At 37.3% G+C, this 14558-nt stretch overlaps 1 protein-coding gene across 5 annotated transcripts; it reads left to right on the top strand.

Moving 5' to 3' along the window:
* The first annotated feature begins 158 nt into the window (after window positions 1-158).
* LOC144442255 (uncharacterized) lies at window positions 159-12717 on the top strand. 5 transcript variants are annotated; one of them, XM_078131551.1, is made up of 14 exons: window positions 159-239; window positions 506-655; window positions 998-1128; window positions 1630-1681; window positions 3283-3322; window positions 4125-4276; window positions 4976-5118; window positions 5349-5597; window positions 5843-6111; window positions 6494-6758; window positions 6927-8578; window positions 9174-9374; window positions 9737-9912; window positions 10784-12717. In XM_078131551.1, the coding sequence occupies exons 2-14, from the start codon at window positions 533-535 to the stop codon at window positions 10976-10978; spliced, it is 3648 nt and encodes a 1215-aa protein (XP_077987677.1). In that variant the 5' UTR covers window positions 159-239; window positions 506-532; the 3' UTR covers window positions 10979-12717. The 5 variants fall into 5 exon arrangements, with proteins under 5 accessions (XP_077987677.1, XP_077987675.1, XP_077987676.1 ...); XM_078131549.1 differs by having other exon boundaries at window positions 3283-3454; XM_078131550.1 differs by having other exon boundaries at window positions 1630-1747.
* The last annotated feature ends 1841 nt before the right edge of the window (window positions 12718-14558 follow it).

Raw genomic sequence — 14558 nt, 5'->3', positions numbered from 1 at the left:
TTAGATCTTTGATTACACTGTTGATAGCTAGAAAAAACCTCCGCGGGAAAATAACTATCTTTACTTTTTTCTGCTTCTGTAGTACAAAACACATTTTATATAATTTAAATTCACGTTAGATGGCGTGATTCACTGGAGTAAATACATAATAAACAATATGGCGACATCCATCCAGGGAACTCTTTTCAAGTACGAAAGAGGAAATGCGTTGTTTTGATTTCGTTTATGTGCTAGTATAGGTAGGCTTTTAAAATATTCACTCATAAAAATAAGAACATTTTGAGTTCCGATTTGTTGTTGTGCAGTTATAAAAACTGACTGTCAAATGCCTTTGTCAGGTTGTTTGTCAGAACGGAATGCCTGTACAAAATTTTGTAAATCATGTGATTCTGATGTGCGCGTGCGATGTCTGTAACGTTATCAAGTCAAACCATGTTTACTGTCCATTTACCGGACAAACTGAGATTACATATATGAAAGTGAACATTATCATTCATTTTTTCAGGTTTGGTTGCTGAAGGCTTTGTCAGCCATGTCAAAAATTCACAGAAAGGTAACTGTTGATAGCTCCAAATCGATACAGGATTCCTCCCAAAGCTCAAGGAGACGTCCAAGTGTGTTTGAAAGACTTGGACCAGGTGGTGGGGGAAGGGAGGTATGTTGACATCACTGCTTTTTGTGTAGTTTTAGAACTTTTTGTTAAAAAGCAGCCTACATGTATGGTAGTACTAGATCTGCTCGATATTTTTAGCACACCTGAACTGACAAGGTTCAGTAGTGCTATAGCTTATACTATAGATACTTTAGCTTTACAATTGTTATTCATAATTTTAATTTTCTATATAATTCATTTCATTCTATTGTACTTATTTCTTTTTTTTCATTTGAGTTTTGTAACCTTTTAGTAATTCAGTGAATAATTACGTGAAATAAATGATAGACTTAGCTATGTTGTCTGCAAATTACAACATACTGCCTTTGCATTATTCCTTTACAGAGCCGACTTAGTTCAGATGGGATACGTCCAGAGACATGTCGTAATTGGTTACGAGATGGACACTGTCCTTATGGCAGTAAATGTCGGTTTCAGCACAGCCTAGCATCAAGGAAGAGACCGCGGGGTGAAAGGTCAGGCATTGAAATTACTCAAATTTTCATCATCTAAATGAAAGGAGCTAAATCTGTATACTTTTGGTAGAATGGGTTTTGACAAGTGCTTCATTTGCCAAGATGCGATATTACATCAGCATGTGCATGGGGTGGGGGTGGGGGTGGGGGTTCCATGAAGTTCATTATGCCATCTCAACCATCACGCCCCAGTTCCATAGACCTTTTATGGTTTGCTCCATGTCAATCATCGTCCCATTCCATACACAGAGTTAGACCTACTGGTAAGTTCCTATTCATATTGTGTCCTTAGTACGAAGATTGGTTAATTTACTTTGGAAAATCGGTGTTCCAAATTAAATATCTATTTGGTTCCAACTCAACTGTCACCTTTACCCAAGTCTGTATTATGATGTACATGGAAAATTCATCTTCATTTGTTTTTTACAAATTACATAACTAGGTACAGCAAAGTTGTATAGTGTGTTCAGAGTTAAAGATTTGCACAATCTTTACCAACAGGTCACCTGACAGAAGAAGAGATGACCTTGACAGTGAAGACTTGAGACATAAAGTACGTAGTAGGAGAAGAGACCCCTCCAGTGAACGGAGAAGTCGAGATAGATCTTACTCACCTAAGGTATCGTTGTAATACATGTCAGACAAGCAACATATCATACAATGTGTTGACTCTAAGGTATTTCATTTAACCCCTTCAATACTGAAAACATTCCCACCAAAATTGTTTGGACAAAATTCTCGTTTTATGTAAGTTTTTGGCACATATCAACTTGATTTTAGACTGGAATTAAAGAATTGTTACTTCCTAATAAAGTAATATTATTGTAATTATGAAAATATTCATATAAATTGGGTCCCCATATTATTTAAAACTCATCTCTAGTCATGAAAGGGTTAAAACACAATATTCATTCTAGAGTGCGGCATCGTGGGATAAGCCCATTTTTCTTTAAAAAGGCCCCTATAAATCTGATGGAAAAATTGTCTTCAACATCCACAATGCTACATTCATTTTACCTTGGAAAACTGTTCTAATGTGAAAATTCCAAAACTGCATTAAACATTTTATGTTATCCCATTTAGTGAAACCCCAGACTAGAGATCATATTTTGAAAGCTACTTCTGTGTTGATCATTAATATTCATGTCACTGGTTTAAAAGATCACACATTATCCTATGGGGAAGGGTAACATCCATACATCCATCATCGTATCCTATGGTTGGCATTTTCGACAAGCCATTCTCAGTCGTTGCCTTTGATTTGTCAGCAGCTTCAATGATATTCAGTCAAAATGTCATTTATGAAATGATGCATGTACTAGCACAGAGGTAGATGATGGAAGGGGAAGTGGTCATCCGCATGACTCTAAGATTTCTTGAAACTTTTTCTAAACAAATAAATCATATTAGGTTACTATGGAAATTAAGCAAATTAAGATCAACATAAACTTAAACTATGATTGTTGCATATGGCGTGATATATTACACAATTGGGTGATAACGGTGCCTTGGTTATATTAATATGCATGCATAAATACATGTAATCACCTTGTAAATTATATAAGTAGTGTAAACATTGAATGTGGTTGTAATTTGTATGTGTGGCCACCTGAGAAAAAACTGGCTATCAGAAAACACCACCCTATTGTGGGTGTAATCACGTTGACATCCATTGATACAGGGTTGAACAAATCCACTGGTCCTTGGTCCAGGACTAGCGTTTTTTTTGGGCGGACCACACAAATTTTACCTTGTCTGGTACGTTGGACCAGTACCTGGTCCTTACTGTTAATAACTATGTTAAAAAGTCCTCTGAATATACAGATTCATAGGCAAGATTTAATGTTTCACATTAGCGGGACCTGGGACCACTAATTCTTTCAGCAGGACCACTGGATTTTTTGAGGCATTGGTCCGGGGACCACCAGTTCACAAAATGATTTGTTCACCCCTGATTGATGCAATGATACCTTGTCAGTATGCCAGAATAATTGTTTTTAGTGTTTGTCTCCATTCAAGTTAGCTTCCATATACTTGGTCTGCCATTGTCGTGGTTACCATCAGACTGACCTCATTGCTTTGTCAACATTTCCTATCACAGAGCCATTGGGAAAAAAACGAATGTCAAGTGTAATCAAATTTTCTACTTTGCAGAGGGAGAGGTCGCGTCAGAGAAGTAGTCACCGAGATAAAGGTGAGGATGAACCAGTGAAGGGAAAAAGACGTGAAATCAGTCCGGTGGTTCTAGCTAGGGAACGATCACCTGATAGTGATAGAGAAGACACTCTATTAGACTGGGATAACCCAGTGGAGTTACCGGAAGCAGGTGGGGAAATGTTAGAATGAAAACAGTTATGTTACTACATGTAAGTCATCCATGTAACCCTTTTAGAAGTCAGGATAACCCAGGTAACCCAGTGGAATTACTGGAAGCAGGTGGGGAAATGTTAGAATGAAAACAGTTATGTTACTACATGTAAGTCATCCATGTAACCCTTTTAGAAGTCAGGATAACCCAGGTAACCCAGTGGAGTTACCAAAAGTAGGTGGGGAAATGATAGAATGAAAAGCCATTGGGTATTCGTGTAATTACTGTAAAGTGATGTAAATACTCCATCTACAGTAATTCTTGTCGTGAATAAAGAACTGTAGTAATTATACCACACTTTGTGGGAATGGGAGGAATCCACAAACTATAGACTACATCTATCTGTGTCTAAGGTTTTTTTTGTGAAATCACAGACAAGGAAAGTTGAATGGTATAAAAGTTATTTCCATGACAATGAGTACCGGTAGTGTTTACTGGAGACTACCATTCAGACAATGGGAGAGGGTCCATTGCTGATGTGTTCTTCCTTGTCTGTGGTGAAACCAGGGCCCTTGAACAAGGATTAGTCTAGGCTGTACCAAGAGTTCGTACCCCTACCCCCATCTCCATCCCAACTTTGTCGTTTATTTTTTTTGAACCGATATTGGTAAACGTTTGTGTCTTCCAGAGGAATGGGAGGATGGTAATGAGAGTTTGTTGGATTTTGAAAGGGAATTAACCCTAGAGATGAGACGACAACAATTACAAAGGGAGCTGGAACTGGAAATTGAAAAAGAGAAGAGAGAAAAGGAAAAAGAAAACGTGATAATTGAAAAACAGGTAAATTTGAATAAATCCAATGTACTATTCTTATATAATGGTATTCAATTAAGAATCTCAATATGCTACATAAAGCTAAAAAATCACATTAAAATCTGATTTAACCCAAACCTGCCATGGCCACTGTCTTTTACATGGACTTGACCTGAAGACGCATAATGGTCAAATACTCTTGGTAGTTATCTTATTTTAATATTGATAATGGATAATAAAAAAATTAAAAAAGTTTTAATTTCAAATTCCAGTGTGTCAAAACTCACAAATGTTTGAAATTGGAGATTGGCTGGCTTACAATCTGCAGGTTGCTGCTCATCCTTGCTGCTGCCAGGTTTTTCTGAATGGCTATAGCCCCTGGGCAGTATTTGTGCACCTGTAACAACCCAGCTGTGTAATTAAGGACCTACATGTAGTAGGATAGAGGTGGCTATGTGAATGCTTTAAAGTTAATGTATGTGCTTACAGAAACTGCTCTTGCTCTGCAGTGTATGTTCCCAAGGTAGTGGAGGAAGTTTTAAAGGCTGTTGTGTCACTATTGGTCTGTGCTAGGGCCTTAAAGCACTTTTCACACACTGGTGGAACCGTGCTATAATGAAAACTGACATTGTTAATATTAATATTTGTGACCATTGTATAGGGTTTCTCAAAAATTGGAAATAAACAATTTTGATTACTAGTTTCTTTTGTTACATTATCTACAAGGTGTCATCAGAAGATTCAACGCCCCCTTCTAAACTACGGAAAGAAATCCCTTCACCAAATCTGCCACGCACAACCCCACCGAAGAAACGACGCAAATCTCGTGAGAAGCGTAAGGGACCTAGGACTCCTCCAGAATCACCAAGGTACAAAGTGAAGTGTCTTCTCATTCAGACATGTCCTTCGTTATTTGAATATAACATTCTTGCCATGCTGAGTGGACTCTTTAGTTTGGTTGCTGAAACCTTTATGAATTTACACTTTGACTGGTCAATTTAGTTTAGTTTTGGTGTTACGAAAATATTTTCCCTTGAGTCAAATAACTTCTAAACTTAGGTTGTACCATAGTTTACATAAAATATACTTGTGTACCTAGGGACAGGAAGGGTCCAAAGACTCCAACTCCAGAGCCATTCTCAAGAAAAGGACCACGGACTCCAAGCCCTGCTCAGGAATATTCACCTCCACGTTCTCGGAAGTCACGCAAATCCCCCATGCGTAAAGGTCCTCATACACCGAGTCCTCCACCTCCAGACGAACCTGAAATGGATATAACCCATGTGAAGACAAAGAAGAAAAAGAAATCACATTTTGAAGATAAACCAGAGAAAAAGTCTAAACACAAGTAGGTGGATAAATACAAAAAATACGACATTCTACCATCAGTTAAAATTTGTAAGGGATGCTGATAGAAATCACGATGTGTTGTAAGATTTAATAGCATTGTTTTTCAAAATGCTCTTGAACAGAAATGATTTTTAGTGTGACACATGCATTTTGATTGAAAACATATCATACACATATGAATCAAAGACTTCCCCACATTGTAGGATTACATATCCTTCATAAATTCTTTTCTCTTATGACCAGGGATATTCCCATACCCAGAGAGCCACCACCTCGCATGTCTCGCAAGAAAATGCGGTCACCATCGCCACCACCAGTGAAAAAACATAAAGTGCGTAGTCCGTCACCTTCACCCCCACCACTACATAGATCGTATTCACCAAAGAGAAGATCAATTTCACCTAGAGGACGAACACCTCCCATAAAGAAACGATCCATCTCACCAAAGAGACATTCCCTGGAAAGACGATCTCCTGATAGATTTGAAAGACGACGTTCACCCTATCCTTCTGGTAATTGATTTGATACCTTCCAAGATATCTTCTTCTACTTTCAAAATATTGATCAACTTCAAAAATGAAGGCTCAGACCCTGAAAAATTTAACCCAACCTGGCTAGTGCAATTAAAATGAAAACAGATAAATGCTTTCAGTTCCTTTGATTACAAACATTGTAAATCACTCACTAGACAAATGCAAATTTTGAGGACTCCTGGAGTAATGACTCACAGTCTATGCATTGTCCAAAACCTGATTAGATTTATGTAGAATTATGTATGTGTAAGCATCTGTATAAAAAAGAATCAGTGGGAACAGTTTCAAGCAAAAAAAAAAAAAAAATTAAATAAAAAAAAAAAAATTCCAACCATTTATTTGATGTGGTTTCACTCTGTAGAAAAAGTAAAGAAGAAAGTTGATAGTAGACCAAGTTCCAGAGAAAGACGGCAAAGAGATGACAGCAGGGACTATGGTAAACATTACCAAGATAGTAAAGACATGGACAGGTTTGAGAAAAGAGGTATCGGAAAAGATGACTTTTCATCCCGTAGAGAAAGAGAGTCAAGGAAAGATGAATGGGAAAGGAGACAAGAAGAAAAAAGAGACTTACAGAGATATGATAGACCACCAGAACGTAGTAGTGAATCAGCCAGGTACAATATGTTAGTATTTAATTAATATCTTGTTTTTATTATGTTTTTGTGTCTATGCTTTGATTACCAGTACTATAGTTTTGTGTCTATGTTGTCCTGTCAGTAGAGCATGGATATGTTGTGCTACAATACCATTGGCGCTATTTTTACCTGTATATTATGCCCTGTTTGTTCCAGACGCAAGTTTAAAGAAGACAGGAATTCACCTGGAAATTATCGCAGTTACCGTGACTCCCCAACCAGTCATAGCACAAGCAGCCATGAAGGAGATCGCAGAGAACCCAAACTTGCCAGTAAAATTATCCCACGAATGGAAAGACGCAGTCCAACACCCCCTAGCAAGTTAAAGAGGTCTGAGCCAAGTCATGATGTGAGATACCCACCAGATCGCAGCCGCTCAAGAGATGAACCTAGCGATGGAAGATATACTGGGAGACGTGGAAAGTTTGTTGACCCAGACAGGAATATGAGAAGTAGGATTGAAAGAGTGGCAGGGTATAGGGACTATCCAGACAGAAATGAAGATCGCGGAGGTGTTAGATCACGTGATCCAATCAGTAAATATGACATGGACAGAGACACAAGACCAGATAAATTTGCAAGGGACAGGCCGCCAATAACCCATAAACGTTCATATTCTGATGTTGATGACCAATCAGGTAGTGATTCGCCCATTCGGAAAAGAAAACGTCCAATTGAGAGGAGGGATAGTCCACAAATCAGAGACACATACAGACCTTCCAGAGCTGAGAGAGTGAGGGAGAGATCACCTTCTCCCCCTCCTCCTCCTCCTCCTCCTCCTCCTCCTCAACATACAAGGAAAGAACACGAAGAAAGAGAGGACAAGGAGATGCATAGAAAGCCTAAAGAGGTCATTGAAGAGAGCTTCCCACAAAATGAGGAAGTTTTCAGTGACTGGTCAGACGTTAGTGTTGATTCTTTATCAGAACCTCAAATCAAAAGCAGAAGCAGTAGTAATAGTAATAGTGCAGATCAGGACATAGTCATAGAAACAAAGGCCGATGATGAATACAGAAAGCAAGACAATGGTCGACAGAGACAAGAAATTAGCAGACAGACCTACAGAGAGTCTGCAAGATCAGACAGTCGAGACAGATATAGTAGGGAAGATGACAGAGAGTTAGAGAGGGTCAGGGATTTAGATAGAGGAATGAGAGAAAGAGACAGAAGTCGTGACAGAAGAGGTAGAGATGAAAGATTAGAGATAAGAGGGGAGGGGGAGCGAAATACAAGACGAGTTGCCGAGGATGAGGATGAAAGAATTCCTCCTCACAGAAGGCGTAGTCCCAGCATTGGAAGTACTTCAAGTAGACATAGCTCATCAGGTTCAGATTACAGGAAAAGAGAAGGCAGAACTCACAAAGAGAATGAGAGAGAAAGCAGTAGGTACAGACAAGAAGAGGAGTTTGTAGCCGACAGGAATAAAGATGAGGATAGACCTTTAGATAGAGAAAGGGCTAGAGAGATGGGAAAAGAAAGGGCAAGGACAAGAAGCAGGTCAGAGGAAAAGGAACAAGTTCCGGCAGAAGTTGAGGTTCCGATACAGGAGAATATTGAAGAGAAAGTTGAACCATCAAAGGAGCCTGAAATAGAAGACTCCAAACCAATTGAAAACATTGCTATGCCAATAAGTACCATTGGAGATGCAGCAAGTGAAAACGATCAAGGGAATGGACCAGTAGACACTGTTGTCACCTATGAGGATGCATATGAAGCTATCAGTGAAGATGAACTTGAAGCTATGATAGAAGAAGATTCCCAGATGGAGGAAGAAAAACAAGAAGAACAGCCTGAGGAGACACCTGTGGGTATGTAGATGTCAAAAACTTGTAAATTAAAATAAATTGTACAATGAAATGATAGTACATTATCATAGTGTATATGCAGTATTACGTAAGATGTGATGTCGCTCCTGACTCCTCGAAGACCAGATTATGGGGCATATTATATAATATTATTAATAGCGGGAAAATATCTTAAACCATAGCACACTCCTTTCAGTCGCCAGTCGCCAGTGAAAATCAAAACATTTTGATCCATGTAGATTGCATCCTGGTACTCGCCCATAGTAAAATCTCGCTCAGAGTCGCATCTTCTTTATTTATGTACGTTTGAGAAGTTGTGTCTATTTGCATTATGTTTGCTGAGGTTGGGGAACCCCAGTCCAGGAGGGGGAAATCTGATAAAACTGGAAAAGTTTCCCATATATTGGATCATAGTATTTTGGGAACTTTGGTAAAGTGACTGGGGAGCTTTGGTAGATTTTATCTATTTACCACCGATATCGAAAGACCAATTTACATATTCTGGAGTCCTTTGTGATGATTACTACTTGACCACATCTACTTTTTTTTAACAAATGGATTGCTATGTCATAAATTTCTCCATACATACTCTATTCAGAGAGACTGGATGTGCTGGATGTTGACTTTGCCAGTCTCATGAAGGACACCCAAGTACAGCAGAGAGAGGAACAGCCAATCACAGCTTTGAAGAAATTCTCACCTGGCAACGTCCTTGCCACAATTGGAGTTTCCAAGGTGTTAGCCGGATCAAACTTGATGGCTCAGATCACCGATGTCTGCCAAAAAGCTCTAGAAGAGGGTATGTAGTGTAGTGTATTCATTTCATTTCTCAGTTCAAAGGTCATAGTAGTTCACCAGCTCTTGTTCTACACACAAAGTGATAAGAAACTGATCTTGCTACGCTGGAAAGATAGTATGGTGAATGAATAGTTTTTTTGCTACAAAATGAAATGAACTAAAGTGCCAGCATGTGGACATCAAATGTAGATGTAACAACATTGACGCTTGCATGTTTGCATCTAGAAATAGTGATCATGACATGTGGAATATGCAGTTCCTTATTGGTTTCTGCATGGTTGTATGAACGTTTAGACTTACGAGATGTTTCACCAAAACACCAACTTAAGCACTATTATAACTTCCTTGTTATCTTGTGTTCAGATTGGCATGGTCCCAAGTTAAAACTATTTGACAGTGATCTTGGTGCTTTTAATGCGGCCTCATTGAAGAGACAGAAACAAAGAGCAAGACTGTTCACAGACATAGGTCCTTGTAGACGAGCTCTCTGTGCCAGAAGAGATATGGCTATCAGAAAACAACTCAGAAAAACTGAAAAGGTAAGCACTTTACACTCATAGTCTAAATTTTTTTTTTTACTGTTTTCAGTGTTACTGAAATTAGTCAAACATGTATTTATTTACAACAATGTTGTTTTAGTAACAAAGTCTATATACATGTATATGATAACATGATATGATAAAGAGATTTATGTAGCGTGTGGTATCCATCAAGTGATGATGCTCACTGATGCTTTACTGTATACCGTCACAAATAAGCTCTCTCAAAAAGGTATGTCTTAAGTCTTGACTTAAAAGTCTCAAAGGTGCAAAGTGGAGAGCGGTGGGCAATAGGGAACTTGCAAACCCGCCATATTGAATGTTGCATCATGGGAAATGTGATAATAAATACTCATCAATTAGTATTGTAAACAGTGTTGATACATTGTTTGTAACCACAAATAATCAATTTATAGTTACCCTGACCATTGTGGGAGGTTTATTTTATCGGTAGCTCCAGATTAGGTATTACGATAACCTCAGATAATCCCTTAGTCCTTTGCGTCTGAGCATGCTCAGTCTGGATTGCAAGTTCCCTATTGGTTCCAAAGAATTGGTTGCATAGATGAAAGAGCGAACTACATGTTTGAGTCGTGTTCTGAGAACCTTGAGTGTTGTTGGATGACTTGAAAACAAAGATCATGTAGGGTTGTTCACTACAATATTAGTTTATAACCAAGTTATTTAGTAGCGAGATTATTTAATGATCTCCTGTCACTGAAAGCCAATGGAGATATAGTGTATGTTGTAAAAGTAGGATATCATAGGTGTACATTTTCATACATTATGCATAGATATCAAGTTTGTAAGTCTCTATAAGGATACCTTGTGTAAAACCTGAATTTAATAATGTTGTATACTTTACTTGTAGGAAACTGATACAAGTGCCTATACTGCAGCAGATATGGACCCAGAACTGTATCGTTTGAGTATCCAGTTATTCAAAGGACAGAAACCCATTGTCAAAGATACTAACAGTAACACTACTAGTGGTGACAATAAGTCACCAACAGAACCAGTCACTTTGACCAAATCAACCCCTCTTGAAGTGTCTGTCACCTCTTAGGCATATATATAAATATGTAGTAACCTTTCCTAGTTTCCATCTCAATCTATCCTGTATTACCTGGACTGTTCTAAATTTGTAGAGGGGAGGCCACGTTGTTTATTTAGCCGACACATATATGGGCAACTACAAGAGCTAGCACAGTCACAATGCCAAGGATATGGATATGGACATTCTAGCATCGCAAACTGTCATCCTTCGTGTTTACAATGCTGTCACATTGATGGACATATATCAAGGTTCTTAGATCATCATCTTCTAAGGCCAAGAAGAAAAAAAAGAATTGTTTCTTGTCAGGACAGTTGCCTACAATGGTGCGACGACACTTTTTTTTTCTTTTTCTTTTTTTATAATTCTCAACAAATCAATCAATCAATCTACTATTTATGGCAGTTGCTGTTCGTTTAATTTAGTACTTTAGAGCAAGTGTGTATGTGGGGGCAGATGTCATTTGCTTGTTCATTATTGGTTCTGCAGTTGTCTTCACTGAAGTAGGGAGGGTTATTTTTGTGTTTCCCCACAAATCTGCAGAGTGCATGGGCTGGACAAACATGTAAAAAAAAAAAAAAGGCCGACATGGGGGTGTATTTAAGTGATGCGTGCGCTGACCAGAAATTATTCATTTTTTTGGCCTAATCTGTTACGCATTGTATTTCTCTATTGACCGAGGTGTGTTGATCTCCCCTTTAAAAAAATAGAATAGTACAGGTCATATAGGACAATAGGATATCAGAACCAGCTGCTTTGCATAGTGTTGTATATGAAGTGAAAACATTTATGAACTTGAATTACTGCCAGCGAGGATTGATTTCAAACTATGAGTAGAAAAAAAGAATTATATGGATATATTAAGATTTCCTGTGATAGAGCATAGTTGGGTGAACTCTATGTTAAACAAAGATCTTGATTCTAACAAAGACTTTATCATTGGCAAATCAAACCAGCATATCTATTTTCATATCTTTTTTTCTCTATCTCTTGAAAAGGGACATGTAAAATTTTCTCTTACTTTATAGTGGATCACAGTTCATTACATCATTATTTTCATATGAGTTGCCAAAAGCAACAAGAATGATAGATAAAAATACCTGTATTTTACAGAAAAAAATAATATCAACATGAAATTCAGTTAAGGTGTTATTTCAGTTTGCTGTTAACAATCATACCAAACTTCTGATTTTTGCAAGAAATTCTACTTTGTTCTAGATTGTACATGCCAGTATTAAAGGGAAATTAAAATGTAGTTGGCACTGCCACAAATGTAACGAGAGTAATTAAAATCTGGTTAAAAAATATTCTCGTTTTTGTGCATATTTTCAACGTATAGAAGGGAATTCAGCTTTTTTAGGGCAGACAACATTCAGTGGACCTTTCAGCTGCTGCTTCATTAGTCTTGCTGCTAGACGTTCAGGCTTTCTTTCGATGCTATAAGCGAACAAAGTTCACAGTGAGGTCTTGCCCGAACATGTTCCATCCTCGATAGTGATGTTCAGTCGTGTGTCGTATTGTATCGGAAGAACATTTGAGGTCTAGCAGATAGACTAGTGTTTAATTTGTAAGCGCTTGCCTTTTTTGTGGTTTCATTTGTATATTTTTTTGTTTATAAGTACATTATTACCTGTTTTAAACAAATCTTTGCTACTTAAACTCCAAAAAGAACAAGTAAAGCAGAAATAAATAATACCAGTTATGCAAATTATTCATTTTGCTCTTTATCTTACTAAAAATTCGTCTTACAAATGTGAAACAAAGTTTTCTAAGTTTTAAAAACATTATTAAGGCATTTATGACAGTGCCAGCTATGTAAAAGTTTTCCTTCAAACTTTTTGGTAGAATTACGATATGTCAAAAACTTACAATTTTGCTTGTTATAATTTGTTTTGTGAAAGTTTCTGTCACATGAAATAAACAGGTCTGCAGGAAGTATCCTCTGTGCGTCAATATTATATACAACATGCACATCTTTATTTCATCAAAACATTCTGCCTTATTTAGAGTGGTCATTGGGTATTGATTTTGGATTTTTAATTTATAAAACAATTTTTTCATGGACATCCTACTTGAAAAATCAATGTGAAGTAACATATGCCAAGTCCTTAAATATTTTACCAATCTAGGAAATGTAGAAAATGGAAAGAGGAGGTGGTTGTTTGTGCTTGCTATCAACTTATATCTACACCCCTTGAAACCATACACATACACTTTTCCAGTAATTTTCATATCACTTACATAATTATGAAAAGCAGACGAATTAGAAACTTGATTGATTTCCTTTATTTAACAGTAAATGACAATTCCTATAGTCAGTCTTGTCACCAATAGGGAACTTGCAATCCAGACTGAGCATGCGTAGATGCAAAGGACTGTGGGATTATCTGTGGTTATTGTAATACCTAATCTGGAGCTACCGATAAACCTCCCACAAAGGTCAGGGTGACTATAAATTGATTATCTGTGGTTACAAACAATGTAACAATATTGTTTACAATACTAATTGATTAGCATTTATTATCTCATTTCCCATGATGCAACATTCAACATGGCGGGTTTGCAAGTTCGCTATTAAGGTTTGTAAAGTCATATACTAGTATACAGTTCCTATTCACTCTAAATATGGAGGAAACAATATCTCCAAAGTTGGAGATTTTCCGATCTTCTGAGTATTAATGAATAATACGGAAGTAATGAGCTTGGTGCGAGGAAGGTTCTACCATTGGTATATTTCTGCCTAGTTTTGTAGCTCTACAACTTGCATATCTTGGACTTTGTTAGAATGTAAACATCTCCATGAAGAAGAGATGTATAAATCTGCTGATTTCCAGCTTGTTAGATTCAAGCGTCATCAGATACGAGCAATCAAATATACTTACTGTGTGCCAAAAATTCCTTTCAATCATTGTCTAGTTTGACACTGCTTTTCCCGATATACTTTTGTCTTCAAATATATGTTTTTTGTTAGGTGGCAGTATGAAAAGTACTTTCCATTGATATATAACACATCAAAATTAAATGATGCATGGGGGAAAATGGGGAATACTTTTAAATGTCGCCATGTGCATTTCAAAGTACAGATGACCGAGTACCGAGCATGGATAGTTTGATACCTAGCATTTTTCATTCTGTCTCATTCGAACATATGATTGTCGTCCCAACATCACATAGTTTTTATAAATTAAAAAGAAATAAATATAAAATTATATTGTTTTTATGAAAGTGTGAAATATATATGGAGCAATTAGATATCAAACTAACAGTGTGTATCACATCAAGACAATGTCCATTCAGTATGTCCCACCTTGTACAGACTAATGGTGAACATAACAACAGTGATTTAGAATGATGAAACCAGCTTAGTTGAATTCTTATTAAATACTTTAAATCTGATGGTTTTGCTGTGTATGTAAACCAAAACAGGAATGGCATAAATTTACCAGTTACGGACCACTGGAAATTACAAGGAAAACATGAAAGTCCCCCAAAACACTTTTTTGGAATTAATTGTACCATCAATCATTCTTGCTAGACACTTTAGGAAGATCAATGCAAAGAATATTAAGAGTGACTTCATCACACAGCTAGG

This window comes from Glandiceps talaboti, chromosome 11 (genome assembly GCF_964340395.1).
Source record: "Glandiceps talaboti chromosome 11, keGlaTala1.1, whole genome shotgun sequence".
Lineage (NCBI taxonomy): Eukaryota > Metazoa > Hemichordata > Enteropneusta > Spengelidae > Glandiceps > Glandiceps talaboti.
This window is presented reverse-complemented; position numbering and strand designations above follow the sequence as displayed.

Excerpts from the sequence above, each read along its gene's own strand:
- LOC144442255 (XM_078131547.1), top strand. The coding sequence starts at position 533 with ATGTCAAAAATTCACAGAAAGGTAACTGTTGATAGCTCCAAATCGATA. Across the intron at positions 656-997 it reads CAGGTGGTGGGGGAAGGGAG|AGCCGACTTAGTTCAGATGG; the intron begins GTATGTTGACAT and ends ATTCCTTTACAG. Across the intron at positions 1,129-1,629 it reads AAGAGACCGCGGGGTGAAAG|GTCACCTGACAGAAGAAGAG; the intron begins GTCAGGCATTGA and ends CTTTACCAACAG.